General features: G+C 36.1%; 1 protein-coding gene and 1 long non-coding RNA gene across 18 annotated transcripts in view; one reads left to right on the top strand and one right to left on the bottom strand.

Annotated features, from left to right (window-relative positions):
• stac (C2 and C2B_Munc13-like domain-containing protein staccato) overlaps nucleotides 1-24,332 on the bottom strand; it is a 55,421-nt gene that overhangs the window by 14,800 nt on the left and 16,289 nt on the right. For 5 of the 16 annotated variants that reach the window (XM_076526107.1, XM_076526093.1, XM_076526092.1 and 2 more), the window contains exon 2: nucleotides 10,793-11,048. In XM_076526107.1, coding sequence (XP_076382222.1) covers nucleotides 10,793-11,048 — 256 coding nt within the window. Of the gene's footprint in view, nucleotides 1-93; nucleotides 784-6,210; nucleotides 6,590-8,387; nucleotides 8,503-10,792; nucleotides 11,049-14,242; nucleotides 14,402-18,936; nucleotides 18,978-24,332 lie in introns of those variants that run through there. The other 11 variants (XM_076526094.1, XM_076526095.1, XM_033476776.2 and 8 more) reach the window with 6 other exon arrangements.
• LOC143260496 (uncharacterized) lies at nucleotides 14,398-15,480 on the top strand. Of its 2 annotated transcripts, none has more exons than XR_013034722.1 (2): nucleotides 14,398-15,247; nucleotides 15,324-15,480. It is a non-coding gene; the product is annotated as an uncharacterized LOC143260496 (long non-coding RNA). The 2 variants fall into 2 exon arrangements; XR_013034723.1 differs by having other exon boundaries at nucleotides 14,398-15,119.

Raw genomic sequence — 24,332 nt, forward strand, 5'->3', positions numbered from 1 at the left:
TGCGTCCTTCTTTTGTCACTAGGGATATCAGCAAGTAATGGTCTGATGAATTCCTTGAGTTCACGAGAATCGAACTTTGCTTGATGCACTCACTTCCACAAGAACGATCATTTCGTACTTAATTGCCCGGCACATCCGATTCTAGATGCTGCAACGCGGCGAACCGTACTTCGCTCAAATAAAGTGGAAAACCGTGCACTTTGTTGATCGGAAGATGAACTTCCCCAGTCAGCCGCGACCTTTCATATCGAGTCCACGCACACTGACTCGACAACGGTTCGTATGCATAATCAAGGATGACCATGTGACCGGATCGACGGTCGAAATCGGTGACAGTAAAACGTTGGTGGTCGTGGAACGTGAGAATTACAGGGGACTGGTCTGATTAGATTCCGCCAAAGGAAATACACAAATCCGATCGTTTCACAGTTGTTATGCAACTCAGTGGCAATAAGTTAAATTCTCTTTGATGTTTCGATCGAGCCAGAAGTCTTTGTGTCTGAAAGCGGTGTACAGTTTTCGTACGTCAAATGTAAGACGCTGCGGAAACGAAAGCGGCGAGATATTCCGCAGAAGAAAATTTTAGAGAATAGAGGACATATATTTTTGGCGAAACAATTTGTTTATAAGAGCAAATCGAGCGCACAGCTCTTCTGTTTCAGGGCTTTACGTTGCCAACGGTACCAAACAGTAATAACTTTTCGCAGAAGAAAGTTCGAGCAAAGAGAGCAAAGCTGAAACAGTGAATTTCCTCTTAAATTGTAAAAGATTAAAGTTAGATTTCTGACGTTTTTTCCAGATGCTAAAATGAAATTTCGACTACAGGAATAATCCTCTTTGAACCGATCGGAACCATTTCCTCGACCTTCGAAGGTCGCTAAGCGTTCATTTTTATACGAAAAGAGTGTCGAAAATTATGCTGTTTACAGCATCGGTGTTTATAAATCGATTTATTTATTTTTCCAAAAGCAAAAGGTACACGCGAAAGCTTCGAACCGGGGTTGCACGACCGAGTTCTCACGTCTAATTTCAGAGCGACCCTGAAACGTTTAAAATTCACTTTTTCCTTGGGCAATGTTACGCAAGGCACTTAGCAGGACGTTTCGTTTACCCGGCAAATATCGAGTGCTCTTTTTTTAGCGAGCCGCAGCCGATCGGGCGCTCTGAAAGATCGGCCGGAATGCTGTGACGTCTGACCAAAATAGTGATTCCACCCGGTGTGGAAAAACGATTCACCGAAATACATCCGACAAAATTCGACGAAACGGAATTAAAAAGAGTACGGAGGAGATTGTAACAAAAACCGGTGAGCGAAGAAAATCGTAACACAGATATGTGTAGAAAGAAAATCGTACCACCAATTTAAATGTAGAAAGAAAATAGGTATATAACAAATTGGACGTAAGAAGAAAATCGTAATAACAAATTGAGCGTAGGAAGAAAATTATAGTAACAGATTAGGTATATAAAGAAATAACAAATAGGGTGCAGAAAGAAAATCGTACCATCGAACTGAGTATAGAAAGAAAATTGTAATAAAAAGTTGAGGTTGTGAAAGAAATCGTGGTAAAAAGTTGGGTGTAAGAAGGAAATCGTAGTAACAAATTGAGCGTAGGAAGAAATTATAGTAACAGATTAGGTATATAGAGAAATAACAAATAGAGTGCAGAAAGAAAATCGTACCATCGAACTGAGTATAGAAAGAAAATTGTAATAAAAAGTTGAGGTTGTGAAAGAAATCGTGGTAAAAAGTTGGGTGTAGGAAGGAAATCGTAGTAACAAATTGAGCGTAGGAAGAAATTATAGTAACAGATTAGGTATATAAAGAAATAACAAATAGGGTGTAGAAAGAAAATCGTACCATCGCGCGCGAACTGAGTATAGAAAGAAAATTGTAATAAAAAGTTGAGGTTGTGAAAGAAATCGTGGTAAAAAATTGGGTGTAGGAAGAAAATCGTAATAACAAATTGAGCGTAGGATGAAAATTATAGTAACAGATTAGGTATATAGAGAAATAACAAATAAGGTGCAGAAAAAAAATCGTACCATCGAACTGAGTATAGAAAGAAAATTGCAATAAAAAGTTGAGTTTAGGAAGGAAATCATGGTAAAAAATTAGAAACAAAATTGGAAAAAAATCGTACTATCAGTTTAGGGGTAGAAAGAACGTCGTAATAAAAAAGATGGGTGTAGAAAGAAAATCATAATAAATTGTGGGTGGAAAGAAAATTGTAAGAAAATCGTAATGAGGGAGCGTTGGATTCTAAGACAAAAGTTGCTAAATGGAATAAAACACAGTAAATGCAGAGAATAATCAAGAGAATAATCGTATCTCCTCTTCCCAAATTGTCCATTTTTGTGCGCAGTCTGAACGCGAATTAGGAAGAAATTACTGCATCAAACATATAAATTAGCTTGCATTGAGCTTCTGATTGTTGCAATCGCGGCGCAGAATTTCCATTTTGCACAAAGATCTGCAGTGATGATAGTAATAATTAGGTGTACAAAGAAGACCAAGACAGAAATAGATGTACAGAGGAACTCGGAATAGAGTGTGCGAAGAAAATCGTGATGAAAATAGACGCACGGAGAAAATCGTAGCGAAATTGGACCGTCGAAGAAAATGGCAACAAACTGTCGGCGCAGACAGAAATTTTTGTGCAAACGGAGCCAGAAATTGATTGGGAGTGGGCATTGATCAACGAGTCACTGGGAAACGCGAAAACTGGGCCATAGCGGCTGCCAAAACCAATTGACTCTGACAATGGGATTCCATTTATTTGTACGCATCTCGCACAGCATCCCGAACAGCATTGACCTCCTAATCGTCGACCGAAGGACGGATATTCAAGTGGAGTAACTCGGCAATTGTGTTTCCACGACGACCGTACTTCCTGGAAAAGTTTGTAGAGTTCGCGAATTTTTGTTTCCGAGACAAAAATCACTGATTGCGAAACTGTGCGTTTGCGTCGTCGTTTCAGCTAGCAAAATGGTGGACAGATGTATAGATGTTAGATGGTGGTACGCATGTCTGACAGATTCTTGCATTGAATTGTTACGAACACGTTGTAACACGTTCTGTGCCAACACGTTGCAACATTTTATTACAAACTTGTTTCTTGATTGTTTACTGGAACTTGCATTTGATGTATTACACTCTTTTGAATCGACCTGTATACATAAAAAATGTAGCAAAAACTACGGTCCAACGAGAATCACTAGGAACATTGTAATATTGTTCATGAACAGAAGAATGATAAAGAGATAATAATGAATGCGTCAAAATTAATGAACATACAAATGCCAAAATAATTGGTAAAATGCTACAATACATAATACAACTTAGCTACCAATAACAATAATAACAATAAAGTTACAGAAAATACTGATAAAAATTTCCATTTCAATGTGTATATCCTAAAAATAATATCAATTAGAGACAAACAGCTGAGAAAAGCAAATACAATAAAAAGATAATAATAAAAAGATTGAACCAATAACAAAATTATTTTCAACATCCGCGTAAGAAATCCACGTATCGGTTCTCAAAGTCTGAAACCCTAGATCAGCTGTCCACAATTAAAAGTCAATTTTCAAATAATTAGCACTAATCGCGCAGCGTTTGTTGTAGACGAGAACAAGAGAAATCAAGGAACACGGGTCACGGATAGGCAGAAAACACAGAAGACGAAAGTACCGTGTCAGCCCTCCTGAGCGACGACCGCGGCCGGTCCCGAGCTCGGTCGGCTAATAAGAGAATAATGCATCAATTAAATAATGCATAAAATTTCGAGACGGTCCCGGGGGACGATTTAAATATCGAGAAACGACGGGACACGGCATTGGCCGGCCGGTTAACTGGGGGACCAATGGAAACCGTGAAAGAAGACAATGAATCTGCACAAAGGGAAACTATGCCGTATCCTGTTTGAGGCGACCCACGGGGCAAGTGCAACCACAATGCGTTCGTATGCTCGCGCAATTGCGCCCAATGAAAATTGATATACCGACAATTAGCTCATTGACCGACAAGTCGCGCGTAGACGACGGCCAACGTGTACACAAGGCAGCCTAAATGATTCCTGCCACGGCCGACGCGAGTTACGGCTGTTCGGATTCGGCAAGAATCATGCGCGCGGCCTGTACACGCGTTCCGGCCTTCGCCGAGTGTGCCCAATTTCCCGTGATATTATGCAAGTTTTGTCGCTCGCGACCGCCCACTCGTTAAACAGATCTATTTTACGCCGGGAACGAATTCATTTGGAATCGCCAGCTTTTTCCCGCCCTGGCTACCGCGAGCTCGCCTTTTTTTCTCGCCGACGCGCGAGAGGTGGTACGAGAGGTAGCGATTAGGCAAACAAAACTATTAAGTCGCGCGTTATTCATGCTGGATTATTCAAGGAGAAAGGTATGTTCTGAATTTTTTGAGTAAATATTTTATCGGGCTGTGTTTCAGGAGGTAGCAAATAGGTGGACTAAGCTGGATCTTGCAATATTTATGTTAGATTATTTAAAGAGAAAGGGATATTCTTAATTTTGAGTTAATATTTTATTGGGCTGTGTTTCAGGAGGTAGCAAATAGGTGGACTAAGCTGGATCTTGCAATATTTATGTTAGATTATTTAAAGAGAAAGGGATATTCTTAATTTTGAGTTAATATTTTATTGGGCTGTGTTTCAGGAGGTAGCAAATAGGTGGACTAAGCTGGATCTTGCAATATTTATGTTAGATTATTTAAAGAGAAAGGGATATTCTTAATTTTGAGTTAATATTTTATTGGGCTGTGTTTCAGGAGGTAGCAAATAGGTGGACTAAGCTGGATCTTGCAATATTTATGTTAGATTATTTAAAGAGAAAGGGATATTCTTAATTTTGAGTTAATATTTTATTGGGCTGTGTTTCAAAATATAACAACTAACTGGACAAAGCTAAGTCCTGCAGTATTCATATTGAATTATTTAAGGAGAAAAGAACATTTTTAATTCTGAGTAGCAGCTAGAATATAGCAGCTAGATGGACAAAACTAGGTCCTACAATGTTTATGTTGAATTATTTGAGGAGAAAGGGACAATTTTAATTTTGAGTAAATATTTTATTGAACTGTGATCCAAAATATAGCAACTAAGTGGACTAAGCTAGGTCCTGCAGTATTTAGATTGGATTATTTAAGGAGAAAAGAATATTTTTAATTCTGAATAAATATTTTATTGAACTGTGATCCAAAATATAGCAGTTAGATGGACTAAGCTAGGTCCTGCAGTATTTATATTGGATTACTTAAGGAGAAAGGAACATTTTTAATCTGGAGTAAATATTTTATTGAATTGTGATCCAACTAACTAAAGCAACTAAATGGACAGAACTAGTTCTGTAATATTTATGTTGGATTATTTAAGGAGAAAGGAACATTTAGTAAGTAAGTGAGTAAATATTTTATTGAACTGTGTTCCAAAATATAGCAACTAGATGGATTAAGCTAGGTCCTGTAATACTTATGTTGGATTATTTGAGGAGAAAGGAACATCTTTAACTTTGAGTAAATATTTTATTGAACTGTGATCCAAAATATAGCAGTTAGATGGAGTAAGCTAGGTCCTGCAGTATTTATATTGGATTATTTGAGGAGAAAGGGACATTTTTAATTCTGAGTAAATATTTTATTAAACTGTGTTCCAAAATATAGCAACTAGATGGACTAAGCTAGGTCCTGCAGTATTTATATTGGATTATTTGAGGAGAAAGGGACATTTTTAATTCTGAGTAAATATTTTATTAAACTGTGTTCCAAAATATAGCAACTAGATGGACTAAGCTAGGTCCTGCAGTATTTATATCGGATTATTTAAGAACAAAGGAACTCTATTTTATATTAAACGGGTGTTCGAAAAGTTGCAACGAAATATTTGACACTGATATAGCCCAACATGGAATTCCAATAAACGCATCCGGTTCCTCAATGAAATAGTCGCTATCAAGGGATGGTGATGTATCACACCACCATGAAACTATGTCGCTGACAGTCTGCCAGTTACAGATACAGAACAGAAGAAGATTGCCCAACCCAGTTTCTCCTCGGCAAGATTCATATATTTTTGCGTCTCCGTTATTCCGTAACCAATTGCCCGCCTTCCAGTATCCAAGAGAAACCTGAGCTCCCAAAAAATTCCCCTACACCGGAAGACCCTAAAACCATCGCATTAAATCACTCACCAATTTAACACAGTCCACCAGCGTCCAATCCCTCTCAATTATCCTCAAAACAATGCTCAAATATCACTCTCGAGACCGATTTACATCATCTAGGCAAAATCATCCCCTAAACTCTGCGAAGACCGTCCTGCCGAACTCTTTCGTTCGAATGGCCAGCAGTGTCCACTCCACGATACCTCCCATCGATTCTCGATCACGGGACCGTAATTTCGTGTTACATGGTGTGCGTCGCGGCGCGTCTCAAGTCATTTGCATGGGTGTTCGCACCGCGCGGGTGGAGACCGGCCGCGGGGCTCCCAGGAGCGACGGAAGGACACGGGCAGGATAATTATCGCGCGAAGACGCCGCGACAAGAACTTGACGAAGTCGAGAACCACACTGCTAGGAATAGATGGACCCGACGGATCAGAGTCGTCGTACGTCGACGATAGGGTCCGCGTGGTGGTGCGACGGTTTACATCGACGGGCACACCGACACAAGCCAGAATCGCGTTTCAGATTGACTTTAACTGCTCGATTGAGCCTACGAGGATAACACCCCGCGAGCGTGCGACGCGTGTGTCGCGGTATCGGTGACATAATTGAACTGCTCACGTGCCCAGCTACGTTTTTTGTTGTTTTTTTTTCGGCGTCGAAAGGAACCGCTCGAGCTTGAACCTTCAGAAAACTCGAACTTGAACTTCGACCTTTTTGCGATGCGGACCGTTTGTCCCGATTTTCTTTTCGGGACTTCGCTGTAACGTTATGTAATTCGATCGTGTATTTTCCTTACGTGACTTTACAAGCTGTTTCACGGAATTGAGAAATATTGCAGTTGATCTTGCATGGCTTCTAATTGCGGAATGATGTATGAGGAGACCGCGAATTTGTTGCATTTTTAACAGAATTGATTAGGTGAAACATAATACACCGAAGAGACTCGGAAGACTTTGAGGATATTGTTACATTGGTTTCAATTTATTGCATCAATTCGGAAAGAAATTCTTTAGTTTATTGTAGTACGTTGTTCTTGAGGCAGTAGATTTATATTTTCTTTTATTATTTATTTTATTTATTGGTGTGTATTACTGCAGTATATTTATGAATATAATGTGTAAGTTGGTGGAAAGATCAATGACGAATCTGCGCTTATATAGGACTGTAAATGGTTCAACAAAATTGAGACTTGAACTTCAAGACATTTTGGATTCGAACTTGAAGAAAATTGCGACTTGATTCTAAAGAAAATTGGATCTTAGAGCTTGAAATTATGGAATATTAGACTCATAGAAATTTGATACTTGAACTTGTAGAAAATTGACAGTTCAACTTAAAGCAAATTGAGACTTCAATCTAAAGCAAAATTAGGAGTTGAATTTACAGACAATTGAGACTTGAATTTAAAGAGAATTCGATCTCGAACGTAAGGAAATTTTATTGTATTCAAGTAGGACTTGAACGAGAAGAAAATTGACGATATACAACATTGCTTTACAATTTCAATTTAATTGAATAAAAAGATACTTCAATTCGTTAATCACCATCAAATCGTTAAAAACTTCAGAATATCGTCGACGCAAGATCGAAAAATGTTGGTGGATATAAAACGATTATACAACGAAGTAATCAGGATCATGTAAAATATTGTATATTTCCCGCAGAAACGATGACTAGCATATTTCTCGATCATTTTTCTACAAGCGTATGCAAATTTTATTGTACGTCTACGTGTCTATTAATGCTTGAATTCTGATATCAGAATAGCAGAATCTTATTTCAGACGAACCGAGAGGAACAACATATAATAATGTGAATGATGGTGTCTTTATACAACACGAACCCTGTCTTTTAGCAACGTTGCAACATAAGCTGTTTAAACGTTAATTACAGACCACAATCAGCCATCCTCTCAAACGATTGAGGAGAAGATTGGCTTGGCCGTAAAATCGGATACGTGAAAATTATCCTCGGATCATCAAGAAGGATGTGAAATATACTAGACGCATTCAAGGTCGGGAAGCTCAAACGCAGCTATTATGCGGAAAATCGCAAACACGCGAGCCCGCAGGAACCGATAACATAAATCGCGTTTAATGTCACTTCATAACCGTTCTTTCATCGCTGATTGCGATACAATGCAAGTAGCTCGTAGATTCCGAATTACTGCGAAGTAGGTTGGAATTTGTTGCTGAACTCACATATTTATCGTCGAGGCCCAGGGAGAACCGTCTACCATCATGTTTACCCGGCTGCATTGTTCTCAACAATGAAACGGGAACATAATCGAGGATCTGGCAGAGTGCTCAGAAGGTCTCGATGCCACTGTTACATGTCGAACAGGGGTTGTAACACGACATCTGACTGAGAAATGTAGGCTGGAAATGGCGCCTTTGCTGGATCGATATTGACCATGGCCACTGATGCGTAGCTATCGCTCAGACGAGGGAGAAAGTCAATAAAAAATGAGACAATTCGCATCGGAGTTATGGAATATTTGATGGTGTTGCAAAAATTGATGGAGAAATGATCGATGTCCAATCCAATTATTTCCCTTCGTTAAAAGCGCTTCTTTCTTTTTCTCACAAATGTTCATTGTCCAAATCTATTTTGTTTCTCGAATTCTTTCTATATTTTTTTACATTCATTCATTTCCTCTGCTTGAAAATGGAAAGCGACAATGAACGGGTTATAATTATTGTTACGACTACCGGTAAAGAGAAAAGGATTAAAATAACTATTGAAAGTAGAAGATCTTCCATTAATTGTTGAATTAAAACTAGCTTTTTAAGATACGTGGAACGAGATTACAATTTTCGAAAAAGGCTTCGAAAATGTATAAAAGATGAAGGTGCAAACTTTGAATACTGAAGGTATATTTTATTAATCAGTTTTGTAATTAATATGTTTCTTAAGCTTGTAAAATATTAAATGTGAAGTGTATATTTATTATTTTTTTCCAGAGCTGCTAAATATAAATAATATTGCACACCCTTCTTTAATACTTTACAAAACTGAATGAATTCGTTGAAAAGTAATTTATATTACATAACTGTACTCTCTTATATAATTTTAAATTATTCAACAATTATAATTCAACTAATAAATGGATTGCGAATTTTTATGCAAAATGCAAGATACAACAACTACATAGACAGTCATTTCATTCCTGAATACTTTTAATAAGTTGACAGTAATAAATAATAATATTAATGTTCAATTTTGTGCTATTTTGCACTTAATCTACTAATTTTTGTCGTAAATATACGAAAATCCGCAGTTCACTGATATTCAGTAATTTTCCTTTCGTATTAAGTTTCAGAGAAATTTCTCCTGTCAATTGGAATACTTTATCCAGCATGAATCAAATAATAATAATAACAATAATATGTCACTGTAGAAATGTAGTTTACGATAACATTAATATTTTTCTGTACTTTTAAATCCTGCACATGCAATGAATGCACACAGATCAGAAGTTCAGCGACCATAACATATGAAAACTATGAAATTCGTAACTTTTCATGATCGACATATTTTCCCACGCTTCTTCCCATATGTTTCCCATAACCCTCGGTCGAAGCGTCCAGCACAGTGATCTCTCGCGGCGAACAGACCAGCCCTTATCCGCGCGCAAGATGCGCGCGCGCCAGGCTTATCAAAGTATTTAAAGTCGCCATTTCACGTGTCAATGACGCGGTTAAACGGTCCATTCGTTCGTTCCCAGGGATCATTGTTATTTCGAATGGTAAACGGCGATCATGCCCGTTTCGCCGGCGTCTAAGAAAAGAAACCACTCGACAGTTAAAATTTAGCACGCCGGTTAACGCGTTGCCCGAGCGAATAAATCCGAGAATTTATGATCTATCGGCCGGTACACGGGGGAAAAATCCGCAGACACGCTCGTAAATTCGTCGATCTTTGTAGATCAGGACGTGGAACGGATTTTTTGGCGAAGCATGCTGACGTGTCGCTATTTTAATTTGCACGGGACGAGCTCGCGGCGGAAGAATTCTCTGTTGTTAAAATTTTCGATTCTATGTTACCAAAATACTTGGTCTTTTGCTACAAAAATTCTTAATTATCCAAACGTATTTGAAATACATAATAAATATCCTTAAAACGCTTTCGCGATGCAGCAATTTCTATATTAAGCTATGCACGTGTACAATATTTTATTGTATCGTAAATATATATATAATAATATAATATAATATTATTAATATAATATAATTAATATATAATAATATTATTATTATATATATTATATTATATATATATTATATAATAATATTAATATATAATATAATTAATATTAATATAATAATATTAATATATAATAATAATATAATATAATAATATAATAATATTAATATATAATATAATTAATATTAATATAATATAATATAAAATAAATAATAATATCTTTCAATTCCTAAAATTCATACATAGAGTTTGTTTATGGAAATTCGCTAAAAATGTGTACCTTCTTCAAAGTAGTCAGACTGAGCAAATATCAAAGCCATAAGAATGAAGATAGAAACAGTTAAAACAAATACAAAAATGTTAAAACTATGATCAATAAAACGGTGTGTTGAGTACTCACATTCCAGCCCATAGAGTCAGCCAAAAAGTTGATAGCATGTTCATTTTCGTCTCTGTCGCTGTCAGTATCCAGAAGAGCATCCACAGGCTCCTCGATGCTACCCTCTTCGCTCAGAACGTCCTCCTCTTCCTGTGACCCCTCCAAGACCTCGACGTTCTTTTTCGGCAGAGGACCTTCGACCTGTTCCTGTGCTCGCACCTTCTCGGCCAGCAAAGTGCCGAGATTTTCGAAAAATCCGCCATCGGACTCCTGAATTCTGTCGAGTGAAGTTTAACCACCGTAAGACTACAGTTATCCAGAGACATTTTGACAAAAAGTTTAAGCTGTTAGTCGATTGTTAATCACTCCACAATTAGTCACAATTTCACTGTTTACATTTAGAAACGAATAGAAAAATAGGACGTGGACAAAGCTTTTTAGAACTCGTAAGCTGAACTTATCTGGATCTTCTGATCTAGAGGGTTGTTTTCTTTAATTTTTTAGAGAATCTGTTTCATTAAATCAGTGGATTGTGTGGTTTTATGATTTTGTATGTATATATTTGGCAATGTTTCAAAAGTGCTAGATAATTTTATCATGCAGAAATTCTGATTATTATAGGATTATATATTATATGATTATTATACCCTTATACATATAACGTCTTCCCAAAAAAATGTAAGGACGTTCATATGAGGATACCTAGCTAATAATAATCACTATTTTTTCATGAAAGCAGTATCTTGTATTTTTGAAACATTGCCAAATATATGTAGGAAACCGTAGAACCATACAATCCATTGATTTAATGAAAGAGATTCCTTAAGAAAGTACAAAAATAACCCTCTAGACCAGAAGAGCTTCGCAAGCGCTCGTCTTTTTATCGTCGATTCGACAGAAGCAACAGTGTTTTCAAAACCTAGAGGTTAAATCATTTTGCAGATAACATTAGCTGAATTAATTTAACCCGGCAGTGCACGCGTGAATTTCTGATACATATATATGATAATATATAATAATTATAATAATGTATATAATGTATATAATAATATATATAATAATATATATAATAATATATATATATATATATATATAAATATATAATAATATATGTACGAATATCTGTCTACATATACGGAGTGTCTCGTATAGCACGTGGAACCACTTCAGAAATAAATTCTACACATGAAAGCAATAAAAAAAGTTCATACAAAAATACATCGACCTTCTTTTCGAGTTATGGTTTATCCACAACAAATGTTCCAAATGAGCCCCTGGCAAGCCTGGAAACGTTTTATCGTTGACTGTCATAATCTTTCCATTTGTGCAGGAAATATTCGAATTTCATGGAAGCTTTATACTAACCTCCATCTGTAAACAGTGAGATAAGCATAATTGATTCACGAACATCTTTCGAAATAGTTATACCAACATACACTCGTCATATCTCGAAAACAAAGTCAAATAACGCGTATTTCTATATGAACTTTTTTTTTATTATTTTCATGTGTAGAATCTATTCCCGAAGTGGATCCCACATGCTACGGGACACTCTGTATATATTTTATCTCTTCGTTAAAATTAGTATATAATACGATAGTAGAATATAATTAATGAAATATAAATACAAGGAGAAAATATGGCTCCCTAATTGTGGTGGCCCACTGGCCCTCCACGCGTGCGCTGCCGAGTTAAAGACTCTCAGGCGAAGGTTTCGCTAATTAAAAGCCAGCAGCAAAGCGGAATCGATGTTCTTCAAGTATACAAGGTGTTCGCCAACATAAGGACGCCGTCTCAGCCGACATGACACTGACAATGGAGATTCTAGTTACGTTGCCGCGATGTTATAGTGGCGTTCTGTTCTCGGGAATATGCAAGCTTCAATGTCACGTTAATTTAACGTTATTGCGGTCGCGTGTTTCTTGCGTTTCGCGGCAGCGGCTGCTTTTCGTTAATTGCGCTAAGAACGCGCGCTAATTCAGAGCATTGATTGCACGATGACCGACTCGGTCATGCGTTCGTTCTAACACCGTCTGCGTAACATCGTTGTTACAATTGATCGTGATTATTCGTGGCTGGTGAAATAAATAATTAAAATAATTACTGTCCGAAGTTTTGCTTTTCGTCCGAATGCTAAAACAATGTTCTATTGTACAGTAAATTCTCCCTAATTCGCGCTCAGATTGCGCACAAAAATTGCGTCTCGTTTTTATACATTTTTGTTGACAATCGGTGACTATGGAAACGAGCCGCGAGGCTCGTATAAGGCAGAAATTAATAATATATATAATAATAATCGTATTAGGGAGAAATTACTGTATAGACTTTGGATATCGATGTTGTTTGTGCAAGACGAAAATGCATAATACAAAAATAATACACAAATAACATATCATCATTTACATTCTAGATAAACATTCGGATTCGCGGGTTCCGACGAAGACATGTTTGATTTTCTATTGACGTATTCAAACATATTGAATTGCTCCATTTACCATTGGGTTAGGTAACTCTGAAGTGACTCAGAGGAACCAGGACGTAACTACATATGAAAATTATCACTAGACTGCAGATTTCAATGCAAACTCATTCTCATATCAATTCAGAGAGACGCGTAATTTTTATTGTATTACTAAGAATTCTATTTATTCGGATAAAGTGAAATAAATGTATATACCATATCGAATTTTAAACAACAGGGAACTGTAGAATTTTTTCAGAATTTCAGATTCTGCAAATATCATTTCATTTAATAATTTAAAAAAGAACTATCGGTCGTTCAAGAAGCTGTTTCCTTTTTTTAAAAAGAAAAAAATTTCGTTTCGTGAGAGTGTTAAAAGAGCACTCGAATCAGTATTTTGTCAATAAAAAGCAGGGCTTCTACGATTTCAAAGCTGTCAGAGAAATGACAGAAAGTCTTTTTCTTCTTCTACTCTAAACATTAAGAGAACAACTTTCTGAACGATCCAATATTTATTTCATTTTTTACTTCGTAAACCATACGAATTTTCTCGTCACATCGAGTTCTAGGTTATGCGAATCGCAGTAATTGCATAAAAATCACAGTCCAACGATTGGGATCTAGAAATGAAGAAGTAAAAGATAAATCGACCATTACAGTCAATTTTCCCTAATCGGCGCTCAAATTGCACAAATATATACAAATACTATTCATATACCAACTATGATATAAATTGTCCATTTTCGTGCACAATTCGAGCGCCAATTAGGGAGAACTTTCTGTATCCACCACGAATTACTGCAGAAGTTTCTGCGCCAAGAAAAGTGCATATAAAAGTTTGTGTCAGGAATTTGTCTAAATCAATACCGGCAGCTCACATCGACGAATACATTGCATACTACGACATGAAATTATGGTTCGTAACGTGTGTATCAAAAAGAAAGCTCTGCACTACGCACTACGCAACGTGGTGGCAGCCACTTACGGAACGATGGACAACGGGTTCACACCTTTTATTAATGAAGTTGAACGCTGCGAATTTCCAATAGAATCTCGCGACAGTCACCTCTTTCGTTTCCGGCTTTTGCGACATTCGGGCCGCCGCAATCGCGAAATACGGATGCTGCTCGTCCAGCTTCGCGAAGTGCGCCATTTTTCGGTCCTTATTCCTTTCGGGAAAAAAGAAGAACACAACACGTGATTTCACAATGGCTGTCGGCGAACTTGGCTCTCTTTCACGGTGATCGAACGCTATTTGTTTAATAAATTGTGGGCTGCTCGTGCGATACAATAAGCTGCGACTATTGGCAAGTGGATCGCGAAACAATGTTCACTGTTCTATAAAATTCCATCATGCTGTAACAACGGCCTTGATCAATTATTCGATCATTTCCCGTCTCAATAGGCGTTCGCTTTTTGTGTGTCGAAGCGCTTATAAAAAGTCACTGTATCGGGGTCGTTGAAAAAATCGTCTATACAGTACACTTTGCACGAATAAAAGAAACTGACTCGCACCGAAAATTTCGAATTGTTCTTGCACTGTCATCGCGATCTTCGGATGAAGTTGTATTATTATGGTGGCCGAGTAAAACTATGGGAAAACTTTAGTTAAAACTATGAAAACGCTTTTGTTTCATGTTTAAGTATTCCAGTGAAATAATAAAAATTTGTACAGTTGTAACAAATTTGGACCAAGTTTAAATTCGGAAATTGTTGTGCACTGTGCTCGACGATTTTCCGGATCTCTTCACTCACTGAATAGAATAATATTCACTGAAAGCAGACCGTTTTAAAAAACCGTCTTTGTTGAAGCATGCGTGCCGGTGAACTGCTCAACCACCGCAGTGTCTTGAGACCAGAGGAACGAAGGAAGTAGGAGGTAGGAAGGTATGAATAACGAGTTTTACCGTAGTTAGAGCCAGGACTTTCCCACATTTGTCAACTGATATGAATCTAAATTGGTCGATCATCCTAATCACTTGTTTTACCTCCACGATGCGATATGAAAAGGCTACGTAGGTTCCGCAGAATTTGAGATGATACTGCAATTTTTGCACCGATCATTAAAATTTAATCACCGCTTCTTTTCAGAGCTTGAGATGGCTTCAGTTGTCGCTAATAAAAAGACGAATCAAAGTAATGAATTGAAGAAGCAATTGAAGATACGCTCTGGGACAAAAATATAGCACACCTTATGTTTTTACATATTTTATGTTAAAAGCTGAATTAAATATGTATTTATTGTTGATGATACTGTCTCTCTCTCTCTCTCTCTCTCCCTCTCTCTAATATAAAAGATGCATATATTTAACTAAGATAGTTATCTGATGAATAATTTCTCGTCAAATATTTTATTCTAATTAGTCGCATTATTATTCGAATAATTTTACAGCCTCTGTTCGGCATTGTAGAATTTTATTCGTTAATCTGCACATTCCAATTACTCTGAAGGTCGCCAATTGCGATCATCAACCTTGGAATCTAATTAAATAGAGTCCGTAATATTATCTAGTGTTGTACATTTGTTCAAGAAAAAAGCAATATCATCAATAACGGATTGATATATTGTTATACATAATTTTTAATTAAACATGCTATAATTTTGTCCCATCTGTTTCCTTAAAAATTCCTTTTTCTTCAATAAAATCGTATAGACTTGCGAAATTTAATTCGTTTTCATTTGCGTACATTTATAGAAGTATTTTGCAAGAACTTATAAAAAGAAAGCCTCGATTGTAATATTAAATAAATAAAAATTACGTTAAAAATTTACCCGAAGTGTAGTATATTATCACTTTCTTTGAAAATTGATAATATCTCAAGTAGGACAAACGATCTTAGATATTTCAGTTATTGCTATAGATAGTAAGTTTTCGATTGAGGAAAATCGTTTCATAGACGATATTATGGTTTTACGGAAATATAAATTGTTCACGATAATTTCGTTAGGCTTCCTTGAAGCTATTAGTATTAAGGCCTCCGGTTTATTAATTATTAACGTTTGCTTTGTCTGGGAGATCGTAAAGAACAGTTGACATCGATGATTCATGCATCATTGAGATGCAGCGAGGATTTCCTCAATATTTCCTGGATGCCAAGCAACCTGGATAATTGCTGAAATCGATCGAGGAAATGCATCAATGCGACAATAGGAGAAGAAATTTTATAGTCACCAAATCCAATAAAAAAGAAATAAATAAATACTACCGTTTATCCCTAAAATTTTGACATTTACAGAACGCAATTCCTTCGAAGCATCTCTCGTCAAACTTTTCTTTTTATTCGTTTCTAGAACCGCACGTCGAAGGAAATTAACTCTCAATCTGTTCCTTTTTACCCGATTCGCTTCTTTTATTTCTTCTACCTGACCTGTTATATTATTAACTCGCAGAAGACGTGATTCATCGAGACGCATTTCAATCGCGTACGCAACAAACCATCGTCTCATCGAACACGTTCTCTCGATCGTCCCTTTTTTTTGCTAGGTAATCTTGCGTGACGATCACCGTCAGTAGTACGCAAAGTTTAAAGTGTGAAAAATTACATAAAAGATTTTCTAGCTTGTTCGGAGGAAAAAATTAGACACGCGAAACTCGAGGTAGAAGGATCGTTCAAGATAATTAAGGCTTAACAAGTATATCTTGCAAGTGACGCAAAAAGCTTCGGTACTGCATAGAAATATGCGATTTACTTATTGCAAATTTACTTATATTATTTACTTATTATACAATCATTAATTAAACATCGACAACGATTAAGTGACAAGTAAACAATTATCGACGTAGTCTACTTAGATCTGACCGAAAGTTCATGCTACTGCTCAATTTCCGTCGAAAATATTTTTATCAAAGCCCAACCAGCAATTTTCAATATTAATTGTTAATGAAAAAAAAATAAGAAAAAAGTGATATCTCAATCCTAACAGAGAGTGTGTGGCAATCATTATTGCGGTAGATTTCGAGTCATCTCTTTTAGGAGGCCTCGCGTTTAGGTTCGTGAAAGTATCGCCTACAGGCGGAACCAAAATTGGCGGTTCGAGCGCCGAGTCGACCAAAACTCCAATTTACCGTTCATTATCTCCGGTTACGCGCCGGTTAAAACAGCCTTATCGCGCTCATGGACGCAAACATTGCCAGCTAGTCGATTATATAATGAGTATCAATTCAGAGAAACTGAAAATTCGCGGCTGTTTATCTGCACATTTGGATCGCACGGTATCTGAAACTGGAGTGTTGTCTTGCGAGCATAAGGCACAAGGTCTACAGTGATGTAAGCCGTGAATGACCTTCGGTAGTCGTAGCTCATTTCAAAACGGTCTCGGAACCGACTTAATCCGCTTTATATTAATCCATGCGTTTGAACAATTTGCACGTACAGTAAATTCTCCCTAATCGACGCTCGGATTGCGCACAAAAATGGACAATTTCGGGAGAGGAGACGCGATTATTCGAGCCTTGAGGCTCGTTTTCATAGTTATTGACAATCGATAATTATAAAAACGAGTCGCAAGGCTCGAATATAATGTAATAATAATATAATATATTATACTATATTATATATTATATAATATATTATATAATATATTATTATACTATATAATATATTATATATAATAATATAATAATATAATATATTATGACTCGAAATCTACCGCAATAATGATTGCCATACACTCTCTGTTAGGATTGAGATATCACTTTTTTCTTATATTATATTATATATTATATTATATATATAATATTATATTATTATTACATTATATTCGAGCCTTGCGACTCGTTTTTATAATTATAATAATATAATATAATATTATATATATAATATATTATATTATTATTACATTATATTCGAGCCTTGCGACTCATTTTTATAATTATAATAATATAATATAATATAATATAATAATATCTCCACTCCCCAAATTGTCCATTTTTGTGTATAAGTTGAGCATCGATTAGGGAGAATTTATTATATCGACGAATACTGTTTCATAGTTTCGCACAAAGTTCAGATTGAATATGTTAGATCGAATGTTTCAAGACGTTGACGATTGTTATATAATTTGAAAACAATCCAGAAATAGAATCGTACTAATTATTGACGAATAGCGTGTCACAGTCTCGTACAAAATTCAGATCGAGAACAAATTGAAGCTTCTAATATGTCGATAATCATTACACGATTTAGAGATAATCCATAATTAAAATCGTTCTAATAATTGACGAACACTGTTTCATAGTCTCGCACGAAGTTCAGCTTGAATACACTTTGAATGTTTCAAGATGTTAATGGTTTTTCGACAGCTTAGAAACAATCCGCAAATAGAATCGAACTAATATAATTATAGAACTATCGAACTATAATTATAGACGGAACACTGTTTCAAAATGTTTCGTCCGATGTTCGGATTGAATACAAATTGAAGGTTCCAAGATATGGCGATGATCGTTATACAACTTAGAAACAATGCAGAAATAGAATCGTATTAATTATTAACGAATACCGTTCGACAGTCTCGCACGATGTTCAGATTGGATACTAATTGAAGGTCACAATATGTTGACGATTGTTACGTAACGTAAAAATTATTACGGTAAATTCTCCCTAATTGACGCTCAGGTTGTGCACAAAAATAGACGATCTGAGCGTCAATTACGGAGAATTTACTCTGCTTAGACGCAGCGCGATATCTGTAAATACACACCTTAAACAAACTTCGTGCAAGCACATAATATTCTGCAATGCGAACAGCCTCTGTAACTGAAACACCGTCACAATGTAATCATCATCATGATGTAGATTTTAAAACTGCATCTTTTTAAAAATTTATGGTATTAATTAATTGCTCCGCGTATTAAATTGCTACTCGTTTTAACTCTGCGCGATTCTGCACTTTTCTATTAAAGTAAGATTGCAATGACTCGAGAAATTGTCTCAGTTTTAATGAAGCGACTTATGGAACAATAACGTACGTTTTTATTTTGCCAACTTGCGATAACTGTGTTTAACTATTACAGTTTAAAAAATACGTATTCTTTTCATTCTTGAAATTCTCGGACACTTCCATTTTTAATCGCTTGGCGCAATCGAAAAGTAAATTGTGCTAAATCTGATGATTGACAAATTAATAAGTGCGGACAGCTAAATATTCCATGTTTAATTCTTAAATTCTCAATCACGATACTATCAATTTTAATCATTTCGTTCGTTCAGAAATTAAATTGTGAAAGATCTAACGATTACAGTTAACATTACTAAACATTAACAATTAAATATGCTTCAGTCTCTCAAAAATTCTCAAAAACGATACCTCCACTTTTACTCATTTTGTTGATTAAAAACATAAATCCTGCCAAATCTATCGATACTAATAAATGAAAAAATTAAATATTCTTTATTTTCTCAAAATTCCTAATAATGACAATGACGTTCACTTTCGATCGTTTCGCGTTTCATTGAGAAAGTAAATTGTGCGAAATCTGATTAATATTTTACAAACGAAGAAATTAAATATTCCATACTATTTTCTAAATTCCCAGCGATGACGTTCTCACTTTCGACCGTTTGGTATATTCCAGATGGTAAGTTGTCCCACGTTTAAATGATTACACAGAAGCACAACTGATTCTAATGAAGACAAAAGCTAAAACGTGCTCTACTTTATTAAAGGTCCTAACGGCACCACTCCTGATCCGGTCACTCCCATTCACGAACGTAATTCCCCCATCCTATGGGGCATTCACCTACGCGTTTGTGACCTAAGCTACTCTCCGTTTTCTTATCGACATCACGCATGGTCATGCGAGACAAGGAAATTCCGACTCGCTCTGATGACGTCCGACGCCCGACGTCCGATGCTACTTCGCTGCTGACCCATGGGAAAATTATCACGCAGAACGAGTTCCACTGAAACGTCACCGGCATTCATCAGCAATTAAGGTTAACTGTCGGAAGCTGGAGAAACAGATCGATCGGGGATTCTTGTGGGAATCCATGGGCTGACGCGACGGCGTCTAATTAAGCGAGTCGGATCGCTTCGTAGCGTTGGGAAATAATGTTACAAAAATAACCGCTGCGATCTGATAATAATTATAGACAGCGGCAATAATTAGACATCCTGTTTCGGCGCGAGTGATTTTGCAATTTTCGGCGGAAGCGCTGAAATGGTAACTGCGCGCGTACACCGCGTAAGCTAAACGTTTTCCTTGATCGGCCAATCGAACGGAAAAATTAATTTTTTGAGTCATATCTAATAACGTTGTTTGCACCAGCGCGAAGGAAAAATATAACAGCTCGAAACAAGAACGCGTACAACGTGTTACTAACGATTGTTTACAATTCGCAATATTATTATTGCTCGTGTGTTTCAATCGTTATCAATCGCAGACAGAAGCGGCTCGTTCGTCGCTGAGATTCCAATATTGAACTGCGTGTTTTTGGGCCAATTAAAAGAATCTCCGAACGATTATTATTATCCGGCAGGTCGTAAATGACGGCTCCAGCTGAGACATAAATGAAACTCATCAACACGGCGATCACGTTCGCTGCTTCTTTCCCATTTATGGTCGCCGGCAGGAATGCCGCTTACTCGTTTGCACGATTCGGACGCTGGATAGCACGCGACGCGATCTTCCCCGCGTTTCCTAAATCGTTCGACAATCACGTGACATCATTTGATTAGTAATTCTTGACTCGAATTTATTTATAGGCGTTCGCCGCTAACAATACTGTTGTTGGTTTCATCGTCGTTTTCCGCACTTGCCAACGTGGACAATGCGATCGCGATGTATCGAATCGGCGGGCTGCTACGAGCAATAATAATGGCTTTGTACATATAATAATGGCCTGCGAACCGTTTTAGAGATACGAGTTAATTAGGGGAATTAGTTGCGGCGTTACTTCGCTTTATTTCTTGGAAATAAATCAGCGTCGTGCAGAAGCGCATCGATGCTGTTTGCACGAACGTGAGTCACGAGATTAACTTGCTGGGCAACAATAATTAGGCGTACTTGATCTTGTACATCGCACTTATACTTTTCAAACAGTTTTATTCTAAACTGCAGCACAGTTATCGTTTTTTAGATTGTTCGATTTCATATACCGATATGACATTGATATACCAAATCACGGTTTTTCCTCGACATTTTAATCGGAGTTCGTAACGAAGATTTGAAGAATGCTTTTCGAAGATCTGTAATAATAATACGTAATTATACGCATATTAATGTTTTAATAATATTACGGTAATTTATACGCACATTAAAAACGGTGTTATAAGGTACAAACAATCGAAGATTGCAGTATCTCGTAATTTCTTGCGGCTATCGGTCGAGAGCTGCGATAAACTGCAATTTTTGCATTCTTTAATCAAGTTATAACAACGCCGATGAAATTTTACAATATGCATATTAATTCAGGCTCGGGTTAAAAAGTTGAAAAAGCACCGTTTTTATCATTTGTTTATCGCCCCAACCGACCGCAATTTTTGGAAACAATTTTAAAAAATTAACATCTTCACCAATATCTCTTTGGGATTATTATTCCGGCCTAAATTATTCCGTTTCAAAAGGTATAAAAAAAAGGAAGCAGGTCTGATCGTTACAATTTTATATGCAGATATCTACCAAACAATGCAAGAATTACGGATATACATGCATATTATGTTTATAATCTTTAAATTTATTGTAATTTGGAACTTTGTACAGTACTTTAGAACAGTTTTATTCATTAACTGCTACGATTGTATCTACAGGTTGTATATTCAAAATAATGGAAAAATCATGAATTTTTCATCGATTCGAACCAAACACGAAGCTAAGGATGGGACCGCAAGACGGACACCCATCGAGAACAACCATCTAAACATCGAACTCGGGAGACAAAATTGAACTCGGATGTTCCAAGTCGTTCATTAGTCTGAGTTTATTAATAGCACGAGCACGCGGCCGCGTGTGGCACATTAAACGCGATTGGTCCAAGAAACTGGCCGAAGCACGAGACATCTTTCTTAGGCGGGAATTCGAAAGTTAGGAATCCGCGCATTGCGAAAATTCTTGGGAAAGTTTGTCGGCGAATAAACCTGTTCACTTCTACGAGGAAGATAAGGCGAACTTCTCCAAACGCACTGTTGCTCACCAAATTTTAAGACGCGATAACTTTTTTAAAACTTGACTGAGTGACTTGAATTTTGTTTTTAGACGATAACGGGATCAGTCTACCAGACGATGACCAAAATGCTTTTTTTAAATTTTGCTATTATTTAGGACGACCAAAAAATATAAAATAAGAAATATAATAATATAATAAATATAATACAATAATAAAATAACGTTTTAAAATCTATCGTTTTTTTAATACCTATAACGAAAATGTGTTGAAAATGTGCGTGGATATCCTACAAAATATTAACATAAGCTTTATATGTTAAATTCAAATTTCTATTCAAACTCTCTATTTTCTCTGTTGAAAATATATACTGTGCGATTTTTACGGACATAGTTAGTTCTGTACATAACGACAAATTTTATTTAATTTATTAATAATTATTGGAAGTTTTTTCTACTGTTGTTATATATTAAATGCAGAAGCATTCATCTACGTGTCTATGTATGCGTTTTAGTCATTTCCTACAATTGTCACGTTTTATACAGTGAAAATCCGCTGAATTCCTGAGCGTACAATTTTAAGTGACATTCCTTGTATACAAATATTCCGTGAAATCAGCTGTTAAATTCCATCGCTGACATTGTGCATTAGTAACGAGTGAGTCATTGCGTTAACATGGTTTCTAGAAATTTGAATGTCAAAGATATGTTTCCGTCTCGATCACATGAGAGTCTGCAAAGTTGGCTGTTAGAGAAACCACTCACTGTAAGAGAAACTATTAACGTGTTTGTTACCAACGTTGTTTTTACTGCTTTCTTTTTTTCGCTATTTCATCTATTTTTACTGTTTTTTTATTATTATTTATATATATTATTATATGTATTATATAATTATTATTAATTATTATTATTATATATATAATAATTATTAATTATATTTTTTTATTATTATATATATCATATTATCTTTACATTTATTTATTTTTTCGTCTAGGAATTTAATGTACCTATAACTAAATAAAATACAACACTGTAACGATATTACAAAAGTTTCAAACTATTGTTACCAGACTGTGCATTTTAAGCATTTCCGACAAACAAATTAGTAGGTCAAACGCAAAACAGTAAAAGCATTCAAAGAATTAGAGATATCGATACATTATCTTCAATCTATTCAAACGATTAAAGAAAGAGAGACATTTGTATCTATATCTCCTACTTTCTCCAATTAGTACCGTCAATTTTAATTTTAAAGATCCACGGACTAATCGTTACCTATTGAAATTGTTGATAGAAGAAATATTTGTAATCTGCACAAAAACATCTGCGTTTTATTAACATTCGTCGAAATCGAACAAAATATCTTACAGAAATCGTTTGTTTCGCATGGATTTGAAGCTAAATCGTTTCTGTCGGATGAATTTGAAGCTAAATCTTGTATTTCGCATAGATTTGAAGCTAAATCGTGTATTTTGCACGAATTTGTAGTTAAATCTGGTATTTTGCACGAATTTGTAGCTAAATCTTGTATTTTGCTCAAATTTGTAGCTAAATAGTTCGTTTTGCATGAATTTGAAGCTAAATCATTTGTTTCTCATGAATTTGAAGCAAAATCGTTTTTTCGCACGGATTTGAAGCTAAATCTTGTATTTCGAATGGATTTGAAGCTAAATCTTGTATTTCGCATAGATTTGAAGCTAAATCGCTTGTTTCGTTTTTGTTTCTTTTAACAAAATCGTCTCAAGTACCTGCAAAGTTGATTCGATTTTTTCTAAAGGATTTGATCACCTTCAAGTACAAAATTAATTCGATATTCTCATTTTGTCAAATTCTTTCGATTTTCCTCCTTCTTTCGATTTTCTCGGTTAACATAAATCCGTAAATCTCTAGGCGAAAGATCTGCCGATTCGGCGCAGTTAGCGACAATTCAAGAGCACATTAACAAAATTTTTTAACAAAATCGTCTCAAGTACCTACAAAGTTCATTCAATTCTTT

Source organism: Megalopta genalis, chromosome 13, assembly GCF_051020955.1.
Source record: "Megalopta genalis isolate 19385.01 chromosome 13, iyMegGena1_principal, whole genome shotgun sequence".
NCBI lineage: Eukaryota > Metazoa > Arthropoda > Insecta > Hymenoptera > Halictidae > Megalopta > Megalopta genalis.